General features: G+C 36.3%; 1 protein-coding gene across 5 annotated transcripts; it reads right to left on the minus strand.

The window, feature by feature from the left end:
• Positions 1-12,695: 12,695 nt before the first annotated feature.
• Positions 12,696-14,853, minus strand: LOC105213650 (uncharacterized). Of its 5 annotated transcripts, none has more exons than XM_054226196.1 (4): positions 14,744-14,853; positions 13,160-13,419; positions 12,987-13,100; positions 12,696-12,923 (listed from the first exon to the last, which is right to left on the minus strand). In XM_054226196.1, exons 2-4 carry the CDS (start codon positions 13,342-13,344, stop codon positions 12,830-12,832), a joined length of 393 nt encoding a protein of 130 aa, XP_054082171.1. In that variant the 5' UTR covers positions 13,345-13,419; positions 14,744-14,853; the 3' UTR covers positions 12,696-12,829. The 5 variants fall into 5 exon arrangements, with proteins under 5 accessions (XP_054082171.1, XP_054082172.1, XP_054082170.1 ...); XM_054226197.1 differs by having other exon boundaries at positions 12,987-13,097; positions 14,733-14,851; XM_054226195.1 differs by having other exon boundaries at positions 14,733-14,851.
• Positions 14,854-18,604: the final 3,751 nt, after the last annotated feature.

Here is an 18,604-nt window from a genome sequence, read left to right on the forward strand (position 1 = left end):
TGGATAAAAAGCCAACAACATGCAACAGGTCCGACAACAACAATGTGTAAGCGTTTTTATGCAAATTAGGCAGCTTCATACCGTATAATTTTCTTTTGTTGTTTTTGTTGGTGTTATGTGGTGGTGTGGTATGTTTTATGTGTCGTATATATTTTTTTGATGGCGAGGGAATATTTGTTAAATGACACTTAGTCTGCCTGACAATGCAGGGTTACCAGAACATACTTGGATTTTAGTCCCGATTCAAAAATGCATTCAGCTGTTCAACTCTCCATTAGTCGGCGCATGTTTAGAAATGTGAAGCCTATCTTCCTTCTTTGTCTTTTCAAATCCGAGGACTCCGCTGTCATCATTGGTACCGCTAAACTAACTTTAAGAGTCGCAGAGTCGATATATGAGCGTTTACTCTTAACGAGAAAGCTTTTTTTCGACAAAAATAATTCAAGCTTCCAGCTGAATGAAAAAGCCTCATAGAACTGTTATTCTTCCAGTTTAAAGAACGTGGCTCGACAATCACAATTAGTATTGACTTCTTATACATACATATTATTGGATTATATATTTGAGTTCCTAACTCTGCAATCTAACACGACAATTGATTAGATACAGTCGGAGAGGACCTTCCGCCCGATTGAAAGATCCGCCGAATATGGTATACGAGTATACGGTTTCGACCTGCTATATTTGATTAAAAATTTTGATGACTTCAAAGCTGTTGACTGTTAACAAAACCAAACCAAAATTTCCTTATTCCGGCTACAACTGGTTACTCTAGAAGCACCAAAAACTTGCTGTAAATGCAATCGTAATAACTGCGCTTGCGGATTTAGCTCGCAACTCCTAAGCGAGCCGCACGATGAACGCTGTTCCGTTCCGCAGCACACCCGTAGTGGCTGAGTTTGCCGATGAGTTAATGCCGCTGCAGACTCGTCGTAACGTGTAATAATTGCACTTTGCATGCGAATTGTCATCACACGCTCGTCACACGGCGTCAATTTCCTTGCCTACACAGCACAACTTTGTAGCCGAACAGGCGAGCCGCCAACAGCTTCTGAAGACTCTATGCAAAACTTAGCTGTTTAGCTGCCGAACTGTGTGGACATTTTGTACGTCACGCTGTCGGGCTGTTGGCCGTTCGACAGCTCGACTGTCCATCCATCCACAGGCTTTTTGTGTTTTACATACGAACATGCATCATTGTTTGCTGCTTGCAGCGGGTATTTTATGGCAGGAGCTATTACTACCGCTCTTAGCAGGCGATATTGAGCTCCAGCTCGCGCTCGCATTGTCTTCGGCTTGAATTTTTGCATATGATTAACAATGCCTCGCTTGTTGCAATGTGCTGTTGTCAGCATTTCAGCTTCTGTGGTGTAGCACTGGAAGTTCGCCGACGGTATGTTGGCTCACTGGTCGCGTCTAAAGTGCGATACCACCTTGACTCAATGATTGATAGCCGCCGACGCTTGATTGAAAGCAATGCCGCGTTTTTTCTGATAGTTGCTTGTATTATTTGTGCCGCGGAGGGTGCAAAGTATTAGACAAGTCTTGTTCATGTGTTGAAAAAGGACTGGTGATGCGAAGGCTACAGTCCTCCATGTGTACAGCGTACATATGTGACGCGTGGCAACAAGCATAACAAAAACAACAACGCCACAAAGTATTGCAAGTGTAACCAATGTAATGTTAGTGGGGGAAACACAGTCATAAACTACACTCAACAATTCCAAAGCTTATGGACTCTGTACAGGAGCCCATTGCTGGTAGTTTGCATAGTAGCCACACAAAAATGAAAACCCAGAAATCGTAAGTACTTGCCACCAACATTCGCTTATAAAATTTATTAGGCGCTGTTGTTGTGGCGTTGGTGGCAAAACGTTTTGCTCGCTTGTCCGCTTGGTTGGCCGGTTGTTTAACTCATTTTGATATGGTATTATTTGTACCCATGCAACAAAATCCGTTGTGCAATAACTTGGTGTATTTAACGGTACATTAAAAACCAATTTTTGAAAACGTCTTTGAGTTTACTAGTAATAAAGTCCTCTCTCAACGAACCAAAATAACACTCTACAAGTCGCTCGTTATTCCCGTCCTGATGTATGGTGCAGAATAGTGGTTGATGTCAACATCCAATAAGACAACAGTAAAAGTTTTCGAGAGAAAGGTTTTGTGAAAGAATTGTGTTTCTTTGAACATTGGCAACGGAGAACACCGCAGTCGATAGAACGATGAGCGGTACGAGTTATTCGACGACATAGACATAGCCCAGCGAATAAAGAGATAGCGGACCTGGCCAGCACGGTCATGTTGAAAGAAGTTCAATGCAGTACCCGCCGGTAGAAGCAGAGGAAGAGGAAGACCTCCACTTCGTTGGAAAGACCAGGTGGAGAAGGTGCTGGCTGCACTTGGTATCAACAATTGGCGCCAAACAGCGAGAAGGAAGAACAAATGGAGTCTATGCCAGTTAAGAAGAAGTAGACGTAATGGTTATTATGGATGCAAACATGATCAACAATTGTTTTCCCTTGACCAAGACTGTTCCATCAAGGATTGATTCTTAGTAGGAACTGCATACATTTTCGTCAGATGAAAACTCTGCTTTCTTCTGGTTCTGTAGAATCGACTATCGTAGAGATGGATCAGATTTACTTGGAAATAGGGGGCCGCCTGCGGAATAATAACAAGAAACCTTCTAATTAATGTCTGTTTAATCCCTTTAATATGAATTCGCTTTCGCCCGACAATAATACAACCTTACAGTTATTGTCACATTTTATTTGCATATTTCGTGTTGCTGCTTGTTTTTGTTTCAATCCTTGTTTGTCCACTTTTTTATTTTCTTCTTTGTCGGCGATTTATGAATTGCTTGTAGGCGAACGTAATGAATTGCTAATAGCATTCATAATTCATTATATGGTAATTGTCATTTGATTGTCAATTAAAAAGGATCAAACAACAAGAACAATAACATCAACAATACAGCAATAGCAATAGTGTTATAGCAATCTAGCGCTGGCGTTTAACTCGTCACACGATCGTTGCAGCATTTGTACGAGTGTGTACGAGTACTTGTTCGATTAGCTTTGGCCGTTGATGCCGATTAAAGCGCATACGGTTGCGCACAGCTCGCGTGTGGGAATGTTGTGGGCTGAGGCTTTCTAAGGATTTATGTGACAGTTGTCAATATGGGCAAGCGTTAGTTTGAAAACGCGAGAAATATGCGAAATAGAAGAATGATGATTGTGGTTATGTAAATTTGAAAAGTTGTCGTTTGAACAAGTTTTCAATATTATGAAGTATAGTATAGTATGTTCAGCGGCATTATGTATCCAGGCTTATTCGATAGTTTTTTCTCATTGACTTCAGAGGGGTTCAGAAAGATTCTCTAATCATTTCGACTAGTAACTGACGAATGACACGCGTGATGTTTTGCTCCAAGGTCTGAATCGAAGCGGAATGGCTCGCATAGACAATAAACTTTACATATTCCCACAGGAAAAAGACTAACAGTGTGATATCTCATGATTTTTGTGGCCAATCAATCGGCTCAAAACGTGAAATTATCTATCTGTCCAACGAAATGTTCTCTCAATAAATCCATTGATTGTTGATTGATACGAAGTGTGGGAAGTGGAGCCGTCTTGTTGAAACCGAATGTCGCCGAGATCACAAGTTTCAATTTCAAGCAATAGTGGGTTATCCGATAATTCTACCGGCCTGTAAACCACACCAATCCGTTATTGACCGTTTCTATTCGGTCGAATATTGTCTAATAATGAATGAATGGGTGATGGTGTTGCGATTAGTTCACTCAGTAGGCCGATTATGTTGACCATAAGTGGAGCGAAGCGTGAATATGAAATTTCGTAATAAAGTTGAACAATTTGTAAACGTTGTTCAGGCGTAAGTCTTTCCATGATGAAATGCCCAACAATAGTGAACAAGACTAACATGACAACTTGACACGATTTACACGTGATCTGTCAAAAAGCGATTGAAAAAAGTACCTCTACTTTGATCACCCGTTATTTTGAGAATGTAGTCAAAGAATATTCTTGAAGTTGGTTGCAGTTAGAAATAATAACAATTGTTTTATATTGGTAAGGGGACCAGAAGTATACATATTTTATGTTGGTTTTCTTGATCTTTAAAGTACCTGGTCCAAGATGAATTGCGGGCGGTTTGGAAAAATGACAATAGATATATGCCTGGAAATTTGCAAATTAGATGATAAAGATTTAATTATTAAATAAAAAAGGAGTTTTTTGAAATTTACATTAGAAAAAGGTGAGTAGGATTGATATATCGTTGTTCCGTACAACAAGTTTCACAGTCGCGTAGGGCTGAAGGAAATAGAAGTAAACATCGTGACCACCGTGAAAACAATTATACTTAGCTCTCTGCAATAATATTTTCTTCTTTTCCTACAAAGAGCTTCCCCCCAAGCCGATATTTATAAAGATCGTTCACAGCCCTCTGGCCAGGTAACATCTTCATTTGCTGTCGGCGTTTGTAGCGCAAAATTTCCATATCACCCAAAACTTCATAAATCAAATCTGCACAAATCACTTGCGAACCAACGACTGCTGCCCAATGTATGGTACATACGAAAATGGAATGATGCGCTATGCGAGGCATGCAGCAACCAGCTGATTGCCGTCGCCACAGCTGTTGACCTAGTGTCAAAGCGTGTGCTGAGTCCAACGAATGAGCAGTGTGTAGTCACGCTGGAGCGATGGCGGGGCAGATGCGCTGTTGCAGCAGATCGACCAAAAATGGTTGCCAAATCATTTGCAATGCAGCAGATCATCGCTAGACATGGCAATAGATCAGCACACATTCACACTCGTGCATGTTGATTTTGTCACTTCACATGGATCAGTTGCAGCGCAAATATGGCTAAGCGAAGATCACAGAGCATCTGTGCCCGAGCCGCGTGTCGAATTTGTATTTGCTTGCAACTCTGCTGGCTGCTGGTTGCTCACAGCTGATGTTTTCTTGTTGATAGCTGCAGCTTGTTGATAGTTGTTGGTTGATGAAGTTGTTCCTCGTTGATATCTTCAACGCTGCTGATGGCTGGCTGGCTGAAATTCCAGATTGTCTCAGTTTGGAATGTACAAATTGAGTTATTGCCAGCGCATCACAGTGCGGCCGCTTTTAGGTGATTGAGCGAAATGTTGAGTTTCACGCGGAATCATTACTGTTGTTGTGGCTGTTATACATATTTCACATAAATGACCATAAGCAGGTGTGACACATAGTAAGTGTGTACTTGAAGAAGATAGCACCTACCTTGCGACGTGTTTTCGCAGCGTTTACTAACCTGTTACAAAAAGTAATAACAACGCTAGCGCCACAAGTCGCATGCAACACTCCAACTGCGAGCATACAAATTCCGTTGACCATAACGAGTTGTTGTGTGTGGCGGCAATAAGTTATAGTAGCTGGCGTCCATATTCACCCGCTGAGCATAATTTGATATTTTCGATCGAGACTTATTCCCTGGCGCTTCTTTGCAATTCACACTCGTAATTATATTATACATATGTACATGGACCCAACATCGACTTATTAAAGCTCGTTTTAGTATGCTAACGACGTTTTTAGAGAGATATCCCAATAATTGCATAACGTTGCGACAGGTTTCGACATAGATCCCTTCTGGACATCAATTAGTGTCATTCCGTTGTGATGCCAGAAGACTCGTAGGTATGGATCGCAAAGAAGACTAATGTTTTATCTGTCAAATTTGCATCTTTCGCCAAAAGTATGGCTGCCGAGATGTTCCAACCTAAGTCTTGCTAACGCTGGACAGTGCAGCAGGAAATGTCTAGGTGTTTCCCCCTTGTCTTTCTCCATACAGCTATGGCAGTTTGCGTCCGACAGGATTCCCCGCCTCATCGCATGTATGCCTATTCCGCAGTGTCCCTTGTGTACTTCTACCATTGAAGCAAGTTGAACATTTTTAAGTGCTCGTAGTTCCGCCGACCTCATGCGCTCCACTTGATCTAGTTCTAACCTTTTGTTCTCTAGTCCAGTGATCTAGTTCTAACCTTTTGCAACATAAATGTGGGATCGACAGACGAACATAAGACAACTAGAAGTAGACGCAACTTTTAATATTTTACTCCTACTCAAATACGACACTGCAACCTGACGAACAACAACATAAGAACTTGACGAAAATAACGCTCGGACTGTAGAACGTACAAGTACGAACGGACAGTCGTTTATAGTCATCAAACTAAAAAGGTCGATTACATATATTTTAGCATCAACTAGAATATATAGTATTCATTTTGTATTCAATTCAAGACAATTGTTTCGAGTAGTGTTCTCCTTTTTTGTTATAACACTCAATTTAGCTTCAAAATATACTTCGTGTCGCTGTTGTCGCTGTTGTTAGCGTTATTACTAAACGTGTTATACAGTTATTGTGTTATTATTGTGCACGAAGTTATTACCACTCTTTTTTGTTGCTTTTCATTGTAGCTGTTATTGAAATTGTTGTTATCACTCATGTTGACATGCTAACATACATTTGTGGGTTGTCTACATTTTTCACCTTCACCAAACAACTTTTCACTAGAAAATACTTCGTCGCCTTTCATTGCAATCACTAACCTTTACTACTTTTCTAATGTGTTGTTTGCCATTAAAACTTTGTTTTTGTAGTTTTTACTACTTTTGTCTATTTGTGGTTTTCATATTCCCCTGCACTTTTCAAGATTTCCGCACTCCCTACCGCGCCTATTCTTAGTGCAATTCTATAATAATCAGTCTTCACTCAAAAAGTGAGAGTTCTGTTATGTATGCATCTATGTATATGTATTTTTAGCGGGTCAGACTTTCAGGTTCATAAGTAATCGCCGGTGATTTATTACATACAAAATTCTAACGTGGGAGTCGATCACAGATCATCATTTAGCTGCGAAAATTTATATGAAATTCTTATTATGATAGACACAAACATCATTTTATTTTAACAGAGCTTATGATGAATCATCCGTGTTTGGCAATCTTCTTATACTTCACGTTCACTTGTAATAAAAGGTCACATTTCAACTAAAGTTTTAAGGAAGTATTTAGAACATAAAAAAATTTATGTTTTTATACTCTCGCAACAAAAGTTGCTAAGAGAGTATTATAGTTTTGTTCACATAACGGTTGTTTGTAAGTCATAAAAGTAAACGAGTTAGATATAGGGTTATATATACCAAAATGATCAGGATGACAAGACGAGTTGAAATCCGGATGACTGTCTGTCCGTCCGTCTGTCCGTGCAACGGATAACTTGAGTAAAAATTGAGATATCTTACCGAAACTTGGAACACGTATTCCTTGGCACCCTGAGGAGGTTGCTTTCGAAATTGGCGAAAACCAAAAACATATAAAGTGTCATAACTAAGCCATAAATAAAGTTATAAAATTAAAATTTGGAATAAAGGATCGCACTAGGAAGGGGCATATTTGGATGTAAGTTTTTTGGGGAACGGTTATTTGTTATTTGCTTCGGTTATTTGTATATATATCTCAAACCAATAAAGCTATATAAACCAAACTTTCTGCAGTCGTTTATTTTAGCCATTTCCTTATACAGTCCAAAAATGAAAGAAATCGGATAATAACCACGCCCACCTCCCATACAAAGGTTAGGTTGAAAATTACTAAAAGTGTGTTAACTCACTAACGAAAAATGTCAGAAACACTAAATTTCACAAAAATAATAACAGAAGGAAGCTGCACTCAAATTTTTTACAAAATGAAAAATGGGCGTGGCATCGCCCACTTATGGGTCAAAAACCATATCTCAGAAACCACTCGACCGATTCGATTGAAATTCGGTATATAATATTTTCTTTACACCCTGATGACACGTGTGGAAAATGGATGAAATCGGTTCACAGCCACGACAACTTTCCATATAACTCAATTTTAAAGTCCATCTGACTCCTTCACTTTATAAGATATACATAAGATGAAGATAGCGAAATAAAACTTTACACAAATACTGTATATGATCTGTGGCATCACTTGTGGAAAAATTGTCGAAATCGGACTATAACTTTTCAGTGCCCCGGATATCGAATATGAAGAACTCATGGTAACTTTTCACCGAAAATTTCGGTAAATCTCTCAAGTATCAGTGTGTTTTCTTAATAAAAATGTAGCAATAAATTGCGAGAGTATAAAATGTTCGGTTGCACCCGAACTTAGTCTTTCCTTACTTGTTATTTATAGAATTTTAATTCGTGCTGCAAAATATTTATTTAAGTTGAATAGACGCTTATCGCGTTTTACTGACTCAGCGTGTTGAAAGATTATTTGAGTCAATTAACGATTTTTTTATAAATATACGTACTTATGCCTTTTATTTTAGACATGTGTTGATTTATATAAAAAAATATTATTTACTTGTTCGTACTGATAACGTATCATCTTCGCTTCTTTTGGTGAAATTATTAGATTTCGGTTTGCGAACAACGCAGTCTGGACTGAGAACAGCTTATTATCAGAACTCTTATCAGGAATTCCCGTAAGTTATTTTGCATTTGATTATAGTAATTAAACAACTTGACTTGTTTAACCTTGTGTAATAAATATTTGTTCAATTGCTGCTAATTACTCACGCAAGCTTATTTCGAAAGCTCGAACATACAAAATCTCGTAAATACAGTGGAACTTGTCTAACTCGAATCACCATAATCCACAAAAAAACTTCGCGTGAGTTTGAATTTTTCAAAAAGCTGTAAAATATAGATTTACCCACAGTTTTAGTTATTTTCTTCGTAAAAAGTTTTATTTAAATACATTAACACATGTTTTCTTTAATTTTGTTTGTTGCGCTTTGCTATTGTTTGGTTCCTGACGTCTGTATCTCATGCCTTTGTTACAAGATTTATGAAATCTATAAATGGAATATCATATTTTTTGTTCGCCTCCATACCAATATAGGGACTCCTTTAAAATTGTTCCTTGGTAGTAAAATTTTAAATTTTGTATTATGCCCTGGTCGAAAAGTTCGATTTATGATAGGAAATTTGTATGAAATTTGACTTCTATTATCAATTTAAGAATTCGAGTTATGGAGATCTTTGACTTATAGAAGTTCGATTTATGGAAGTTCCACTGTATAATCATATACTGGCTAAGTAGTAGTTAGCAGCCCTGATCAGCTGATATTATTTAGTATTCTATTAAGAGGCAGTATGCTAACTTGACATAGTTGGTATTCTAGAAATTATTTCCATTAAATCTTGTTAAAATAACTCACATATTGTTCGAAGTATTATAGTCAAAAAAAGTTCGAAAATCATTACATTTCTCTGACTGCTTGCCTGAGTTTGTGACAGGCTTTACTATAATTCTGTTCCAATGTCTAGTGCATCAGCTTGAAAGATACTCCATAATTATATAAAAAAGGATTTGTCCTCCTCCTTTTCTAAATTACCTATTATTCAATTTCTTCTATATATGGAACAAAACAACTTTACTAGAGGATATTAAGTTATTTAGAAATTTTACGATTTTTAGAATTATTACGATTTTTTAGCGATTGCTAGGTTACTTTTTTCGATGAAATTTTTTCCTGTGGCACCAGGTCTTTTTATACTCTCGCAACAAAAATTGCTAAGAGTGTAGTTTTGAATATCTGTCTGTTCGTTCGTCCGTCCGTGCAACGGATAACTGAGTAAAAATTTAGATATCTTCACGAAATTTGGTACACATGTTCCTTGGGATGTGAGGAGATTGGTAGGCGAAATCGAACTACTGCCACGCCCACAAAATGGCGAAAACTTAAAACCTATAAAATGTCATTACTAAGCCATAAATAAAACATTAAAAAATAAAATTTGGTATAAAGGATCGTACTAGGAATTGGCATATCTGGATCAGATAATTTAATGTAATTCAGAGGAAATTGTTTTCTTCTAATAGTGGGTCTCTGTTCCAAAAATTATTAAAATCGGGTCATAATACCTCTTAGCTCCCATATACCTAATTATAGGTTTTTCAAAAACATCATCTCCTAGCTCTCATGTACCTCTTTATAGGTTTTTTTCGGTTAGGTTTTTTATGTGAGATATCTTAGCAAAATTAAGTGAGCGTATGTATATAGGATATAGTGTACCTTGCTGATGAAAATGAATGAAATCGGTTGAGGAATTACCTCAGCTCTCATATACTATATATGGGCATTTCCGCCAGAAGGTCTACCACAGACAAAATATTAAACATTATTAGAATTACAAAGTTTTTGCATATTTTCATAGGAAAATATTTAAATTTATTTATATTAAATTAATTTTAAATTAATTCATAACCAATTACGAGATATACCAAAGCCAAGTCGAATAGGAGCTACTTTTCTCATTTCGATTTTTCTACTGCATTTGTTTTTTCGTCAAAATTGTTAAAGAAACATATCATGTATAATTTTTTGCTTTGCGTAAAACCTTTATAACGGTACAAAGAGCAAAATAAAATACATAAGAAAGCATGCTATTGCAAATAACTGTAAGTTTTTCCTCTCTTATTATCCTATATTTTAATGTCCCGTGCGACATCAAAAAACAACACTTGTTCCCACATCATCGCAAATATAAGCAGCAAGCTCGCCAAATTTTGGGTATAAACAGTAAATTTTTATATAATTAAAAAAAAACCTTGTTCAAAAATCAGAAGATTTGTGGTTTTGGTAACTACTTAAACATCGTAGGTGTGGAATTTAAGAATTCTAAATAATTTTTTGTCTTATAATATTTACTTAAATATGTAAATAGATACATTTACATTAATTATTTACATATGAGCAAAAATCGCACTTTAAATTCCACTGAAATAGCTATTCAAATAGATTTTGGCGAAAATTATAGGCTTACAAATCAAAATAAAAGTGCTCATTTTAAAAAGGTTGTCAGGAGAAAATCGTTTGCTTTTAAAAGTGACAAGTTAACGCATGACATATTATTTTCTTGATGAATCTCTTAATCAAAATTAAGAAGTCCGTGCGAATGCCTTGGTTTTTTGCAATTATCTTGAAAATGAATACCGTTCCAAAATCAGCATTAACACTAAATGTAGAGCTAATGAATGGCTATTAAAAAAAATCCTACTGTCAAAATTAAAAAAAAAAACATTTCACTTACTCTTTTGTTTTAGTTGAAAGGTGTACGATTGTCACGTTCGACATGGCGGAAATGCCCATATGTTGATTTTCGTTATTCTATTAAACTTTATGCCGAATTTATGGGTACATTTTTTGTGTTATGTAAATAAAATTTCTTTAATAAATTGCGAGATTATAAAATGTTCGGTTGCACTCGAACTTAGCCTTGCCTTACTTATTTATTTTGCAAAAATCAAAGTACTTGGTTTGGTTTGGTTTTTAACATAAGCTAAGAACTAACATCGAAGCTAACAACATTATCCGTTGTGATAGAACTAGAAGAAGTTTCTCCAGATACAATCCATCAATCTAAACCGTTGAAATCAGCGTTAGTATGCGTGGTGTACTATTTATCATATTAAGCCACAAAATCTATCCAGCTTGTATATGATATCCAGGAAGCGTACCTAAACCCTCTGAGGGCCTCACTTCACTTCGTTAAAGCGTTTCTTTTTGTGATTCATCTTCAACCCAAATGTTTCGGCGGCATTCGATCTGCCTTCGCTTCTATTTAGTGAATAATTTTTTGGTACACTTTATTAATTAATCTATTTTAATAACGCGTCACGTTTCGGCGCTGAGTCAAAGGGGCCAAATTCAACTGTTACTTTCGCGTTGCTTTACTTGTGATTTATGTGCTGAAACCCGTAATTTGTGGATCGTTGGGTTTGTGGTGTGACGACGCTCTATTGAATACATAAGTATGAGAGGAGAGTACATATGTATGTATGTATGCATATGTTTCTAGCTGCGTTAATCATTTAAGCAGTTAATTTTAGCTGCCTCTGCGCGTATTCTCTTGCGTTTTCGCTGTGATCTATAATTAAAGGATTAACATGTATTTTAACGCTGCTATAATTTGATTAGTTTCCTGCTTTTAATTGGCTATTTCGATTTGGATTTGACTTTGACGGCTGCAAAATTAATGTACCGGTAAATATTTATTTATTCTCAGCTGTTTGCTTGTTATGCACGAGGGGGCGTTGCCCAGTGTCTTACCTACATACATATACATATGTAGACATATGTATATAGGTGAAGTGGCACTTGGGAAGCTTCAAAATAAGAATTTCAATAACCATACTCAGAATATAGGGTGTACTGTTTTTTATGTCGGTATGAAAACATTTGTATTTAATTTGACCCCCTGGCTCTTATTGGTATTCAACTTTGAATACAGACTCAATGAAGTGGTCAAATGATCCCTTTTGCTGCGTTTTTCAATACTTTGTCAAGCATCTCTGGTGGTATGTACGAATTGTTGCTTTGGACTCGTTAACGATCCGAAGATTGCCGGAGCAAAGTGAAGCAATGTTAGTTAAATCTGGAGATTTGGGATGTGGGTCCATGTCACCTATTTTTGACAGCAGACGACGACGGATTTTAATATCTCTAGATTGGTATGCTATTAATAGGAATATACTCGGAAATTAAAAGGCGGGTAGTGTTAGCAACAACCATTAGCTGAATAAAACTATGAATCACTGGGATTATAGGGGCAACATGAAACACAGAGTGGTCAATCCAATACATTACATTTGATATTGTACTTCTTTATTATCATAGTGCTCTCACATAATATTCATAAAATACGAATTGAAATATGATTTAGAGTATATCACTTAAGCGCCATAATTCCGGAAGGTATAACTCTCACTTGCGCTACATTTTGGATGCTAAATCGGCCACTGTAGACAGCACTTTCGAAATATTTGCTCTTAATTCGTTCATGGTTTCTTTGGATTGCGACGTCAAGCTGTAACGCAATTGTTTCAAGAATATATAATTAATGATTTGCAAAATATATAAATATAGTCACCTTTGTATCGTGTTCTCCAATGCATTTTGTTTTAAACCATAAGAGTTTATGCGCTCTGTTAAATTTTCTAAGTTTTCAAATGAATTTAAAGACATTTCTGGTCCCCTGCCCCTGCTATGGTTAAGAAATGAATTGGTGAAAATCAACAAAAATTATTTGTGCTATTTACATACATTTCGAGAACACTATCCATAATAGACAGCTTTCTTTCACAGGATTTAGCGATTTGCACGGAATCGTCCAGAGTTTTTCTAACATCCATATATATTGAAAACGGCTGATCTACATCGGAAGCGCATGCAACTCCAGTCAGGAGAAGAAATAATGTACAGTCCAGCCAGAAGAGTGATTTTTCCATTTTTGTGTTTCTTAGTATCGAAGGTACAACTGGTTTGAAATTAAAATAATTGCCGTTATTTGAAACAACAATTTACTATAAATGGAAAAAATACTTGATTATAACAAATATCTAGATTTATTTTGTAGTGAATTAATTAGTTAATTAAATTGTTTGACTGGACATCATACTTCAAAGGTATTTTTTTTAGTCTAAAATCAGGAGTTGGTAATCATTGGATCCGAAGCAGTGGTTTCTATGAAAGCGAATACTGTTTAGTTTCTCAATAACTGGATCCGAATGTGCAATAATCTTATAGCGTTTTTAGACTGCCAAATTAATTCATCAATTAAAATTTTTATTATTTTTATTATCATTTTGCATTTTATAAGGAGCTGGCAAGTTCCATCAGCTGATTAATATTTTTGCAGCGACATCTACCGTCGCTTTTTTTATCAAAATATTCAGCCAATCGCAGACAAAGAACGTATATCGTACGTCTTTGTCGCAGAGTCGCATTTGATTTTCAAGTCGATTGAAATTCATTTAAAAATAAATGTAGATTTTATTTTTTATTGTAAATCGATCTTAATAAGAGTTTTAATCGAGCAGAGGCTGGTTAATTGATCAATTAGCTCCTGTCTAAAAACGCTATTAGAAATGAAGAGTTTGCTAGAGTAGTTTTTAACGGTCGATTTATTAGTTCAGGAAATAATTTGTGTGAAACATTTGATAATGAAAAATTTATGGAATAATATAAATATGTATAACACCGCATTTCGCAAATAGTAGGGCTGAGAGATGTCTCAATATAAGTGAATCAATGTAATAAAAGTGAGACTTTCAAGTTGAAATTCCTCATTATTATAATATGTATATAAAACTGTGGAGATTCAGAATGTCAATAGCGTCAATTATTCTTTAAAAGCGTTGCCAAGTGCTTAAACAATTATTAATATTCATTTACATATAAATTTATATGGATAATGAAAAAATACAATCCGGTTTGATATAAAATGCTCCAATATGTGAGTAAATATAAAAGTACATAATACTTTTTTAGGATTTCTTGGAATTCTCTGAAGAATTTAAATATTCTTGAAATATGCCATTTCTCCGAAGTACTTCAGTTTTGATATATTTAGCGTTGCCTAATCTACGGTTGCGTTGAAATTACTGTGAGTAAAAAAGTTCTGATGCCAACGAAAACGTTCTGGCTGTATAACAAATCATTTCTTGCAGATTTTTTTTTAAAGAGTTTAGTGTTCTTCGACATATTTCTCCAAAAATATAACTTTGTGACTTAGACTCGAGATAAGTAATTAATAATTAATTCTAAAATTAGTTCTTAGAATTAACAACTCAAATTGTCGCTTTTCGTATTATAATTTCGAAAAATATTTACATACATATTTATTACTTTTGCACTTTTGAATATTTCTTTCCGGCTAAATGCGCAGCTCCACGGTTCCATTAGAACTGATTGCTTATCTGCAGTATCTCTCAATCATGCCCCGTATAATTTAATTTACTTACATTTAATAAATCGGTGATAAGAAATGCTCATTCCTCGAAGAATTTCTATGAGGTCTCGTAGATTACACAATTTTTTTTTTTGAAAGGGTTGCCACATTTTAAAAACGTTACGTTATGATTATCAAAGTAAAGAAACTTTTGGAAAATATTTTATCCGAATATTGAAACAACTCTCGTCTTTAATTCACCACAAGTGTTCTCACTACACCTAATATCCATACATAATATAATGACAAAATATATATATGTAAAATACACAGTTGAACTTCTATAACCGGAAGATCTCCATAACTCGAACTCTTGAATTGGCATTATGAGTAAAATTTGATAAAAGTTTTCTTCCATAAATCGAAACTTAAACAACTGGAGTAAACTTTTTTTTTGGTGGAAAAATCGAAAACGAACTCATTTTAAAGAGCTTGTGCCGTAGCCGTGGAAGTCATAAAGACTTGATCGGGAGTTTGTTTCTAAATGCGTTGGAGTTTTTCAATAATCGTCCTCGTGAGTAATTCCAACATAAGGAATAGTCTGATTCTTACTTTTTCGGAGATTGCTGTGAGATCTATGCGATTCTATCTAAATTTTGTAAGTAGCATATATTTGTTAGATAACAGGGTTAATATACCATAAGATGACGATGAAACATTAAATTAGATGTAAGATTCGAAGTGCTTCTTTGACATCGTAATTAACTTAGTTGGCAAAAATACTCATTTCAAAAATTGTACATTCGATGTGAAGGGTGCTTGAAGAGCATTTCAAAGCGTCAAATTCCGCATGGAATATAAATAATCTCTACGAAAGATACTAGCCTTGTCATAGTTTAAACATAGTTCCACGTAAATACCCGAAGTTGGGAAATGGTAAAAGATAATTGAACTGCTAGAATTCGACTGATGAATGAGCATGAAGCACGGCCACTAAAGTACCTAAGTAAACCCATACATCTTCCTTATCTTCATTTCACCACTTGAAATAGTGGGTATTCGCGTTGTTTTTGTGGGCTTTTGGACTGTTAAAGTGATTTGGACATAGAGCCATTTTACGATTTGCTAACAAAAACTATAAATTGACACACATCAAATGGACTACGTTTCACGAAGTGAGTGCACTCACATCGAGTACTTGTCTTCATATGTATGTATGTGTGCATAATTGTGAGTATATACGTGTGTTTGACTGCATGTAATTGCATTTACTTATGTGTGGCGTCGTATAAAAAGTGCAATCGTTTGGCACACCTAAAATTGATAATAAAAATGAAAAGTTTGCTCAAAGGCGGACTATATACATATATATGTATTTCTATGTATGTATGTTTGTTTATATTTATATTTGAGTTTCCTAAAAGTTGCTGCATGAAAAGCATGCAACAAGCAAGTGGCGGCGGCTTCAACGTTGACGTCGTCTAAGCGACAGCGAGACAGACGAGACTCAACAGACTAGAAAACTAGCAAATCTCCAAGTGTCCACATAACAGCGGAGTTGGAGACAACGGATCACAAAAAGCATTATAAAGCAACAGCAACAACAACAACAAATACTGAGCAAAAAGAGGCAATGAAATGGAGCGATGGTGGCGCTGAAGCAGGAGCAATTGGCTGACAGTTGTTGAGATGAGTGCGGCGTGTAAAGCTCGCACATTGACGCTGGTGGTGGTGGTGGCAGCAATAGCAACAACAACATATAGCGGCAACAACTAAATCAAATGGAAATCAAGTGTCGCCTGGCAGCACAGTGAATAGTGCGATGAGCAAACGAAAAAATGTACTAGGGAACGTCTAAATTCGGGCGGAACGGAACGTCGGCGGTAAGGTATAGTGGTTTGCAAGACGTAATACCAGCCGCTTCCACCTTTTGCTCAATGTTCATCGAGACATCCCCTTCGTGAGACAATGGTGAAACCAAATATCTAGCGAAGATGTAAGATATAGGGTCTAATCTATCGCATTTATAAAACTTAGATCCAGATATGTTTCTGAGGTCTTCATATTTTTTTGTATAGTAAGGGGAAACATCGAAAGCCGAAGTGCCGAATAGACAGCATGTGGACCTGAACTTACATCTGACTCAAATATTAAGTGAATATGGGTGCTTTAGAAGCTATCTCCATAAATTCCATCACGACGATAGTCCGTATTGTCCGTTGTGTACGGAGTCCATAGAAGACTCTGAACAGTTCCGCACTCCGGCTTTCAATGCTTCACCCTACTATAAAAAAAGACTAACATCATGACGAATTTTCACAGGTGACTTCTAAAGCAACCGTGGCCACTTAATATTTGGGCCAGGTGGAAATCAAGGTCCCCATGTTGTCCATGTATCCACGAATGGATGTCCGGCGTTAGTCGGTTGGTCCACTGTCCTTTGGTTGAATTAGCTGCCACTTCGTGATGCTCGTTTTCCTCTCTTCTAACATTTTGTTCTCTGGAGAGGTCTTCATATGTATTATCTCGGATCCGTACTGTTCCATATACCAAACAAATAAGATTTGTCCAGTCTATCATTGCATCATACAGTCCTTTAAAATATCTCACTTGCTGCACGATATATAAATTGTGAGGTTAGATAGGTGAACTGAAGTTGAGATTTGAAACATTTTAGTTAATACTAATTCTTATCAAAAAATAGAGCTCATTAGAACTGATAGATAGAGAAAAAACTTAACTTAATATAATCAAATCGTCATTAAAAAAGCTATATTACGCTAAACAACATGTTACAAGGGTATAAAAACAGCAAAATAAACAAACAAATAAAATTAGATTTACATGAAAAAAAGCAACTAAAAGATGCAGGACAAACGAAAAAACTCGATGAAGGAAGCTTGCCAAGAACTAACTAAGTAAACTAGGGTTGGGTCGCAACGGGTCTGTCATGGTCTGCTAGTTACAGACGGAACTATGCTGTGCTGCGCGCCGATTACTGCCACCCCCCGCTTACTCCCATCTACTAAGGACGCTGCGAATGTTATTTATTTGATGTGATTTTCTTTTGACTTGAAAATCATGTGGCCGACTGCCTTGTTTGCTTTAGTTTTTCACTTTATATTCTTTAGCTCACTTTTTATTCGGTGATCAGTATTGTGTCGCAGAGGGAGCGCGTTGAGTTGGCCTCAAAGCTAAAACAAAAAATTGTTGCCAAAAGACAAATAAACTTCTTTCCTGAAGTAAATAAACACATCCAGTTTATAGAGTGTTGTGGCTAGTTTGAGTTTCTTCTCCATTTGCTATTAAAATATAATTGAGGACACGAAAAAACTTGCAAGAAACTCCAAAGCACACACTTACCTAACGTAGGTCTAGGTCTCTCTTCAAGTTGGACTTGTGTCAATAATAAGCAATTTAGCCTAAAGAAATAAATAAATCAATTAGGCTATTTGCCTCTAGATTTATGCCACTAGCTATCAATACCTAAATGTCACAAGTCGTTACGGCCGAAGTCGTTACGGTCAATAGGACGCAACAAAAGTAGACCGATAGGGACAGCAAACGACGCCATATTTATTCCGCTCCTTTTATATTTCTCTTCAGAAAGTTTTTGTTTTTTAATGGATATACTGGAAAGATATAAGATCCAACAACGAGTCAAAATTATTAAAATTTACTACAGAAATTGTGAGTCTGTGGTCTCAACTTTAAGAGCGCTATGTCAATAATTTATGGTGGTCATAACGGTACTATCAAACCAAAAGAGATCTTGGCCTAAATCCCTACAAGATCAAAAAATTTCGGTTTTGTGTGGT

This window comes from Zeugodacus cucurbitae, chromosome 2 (genome assembly GCF_028554725.1).
Source record: "Zeugodacus cucurbitae isolate PBARC_wt_2022May chromosome 2, idZeuCucr1.2, whole genome shotgun sequence".
Taxonomy (NCBI): domain Eukaryota; kingdom Metazoa; phylum Arthropoda; class Insecta; order Diptera; family Tephritidae; genus Zeugodacus; species Zeugodacus cucurbitae.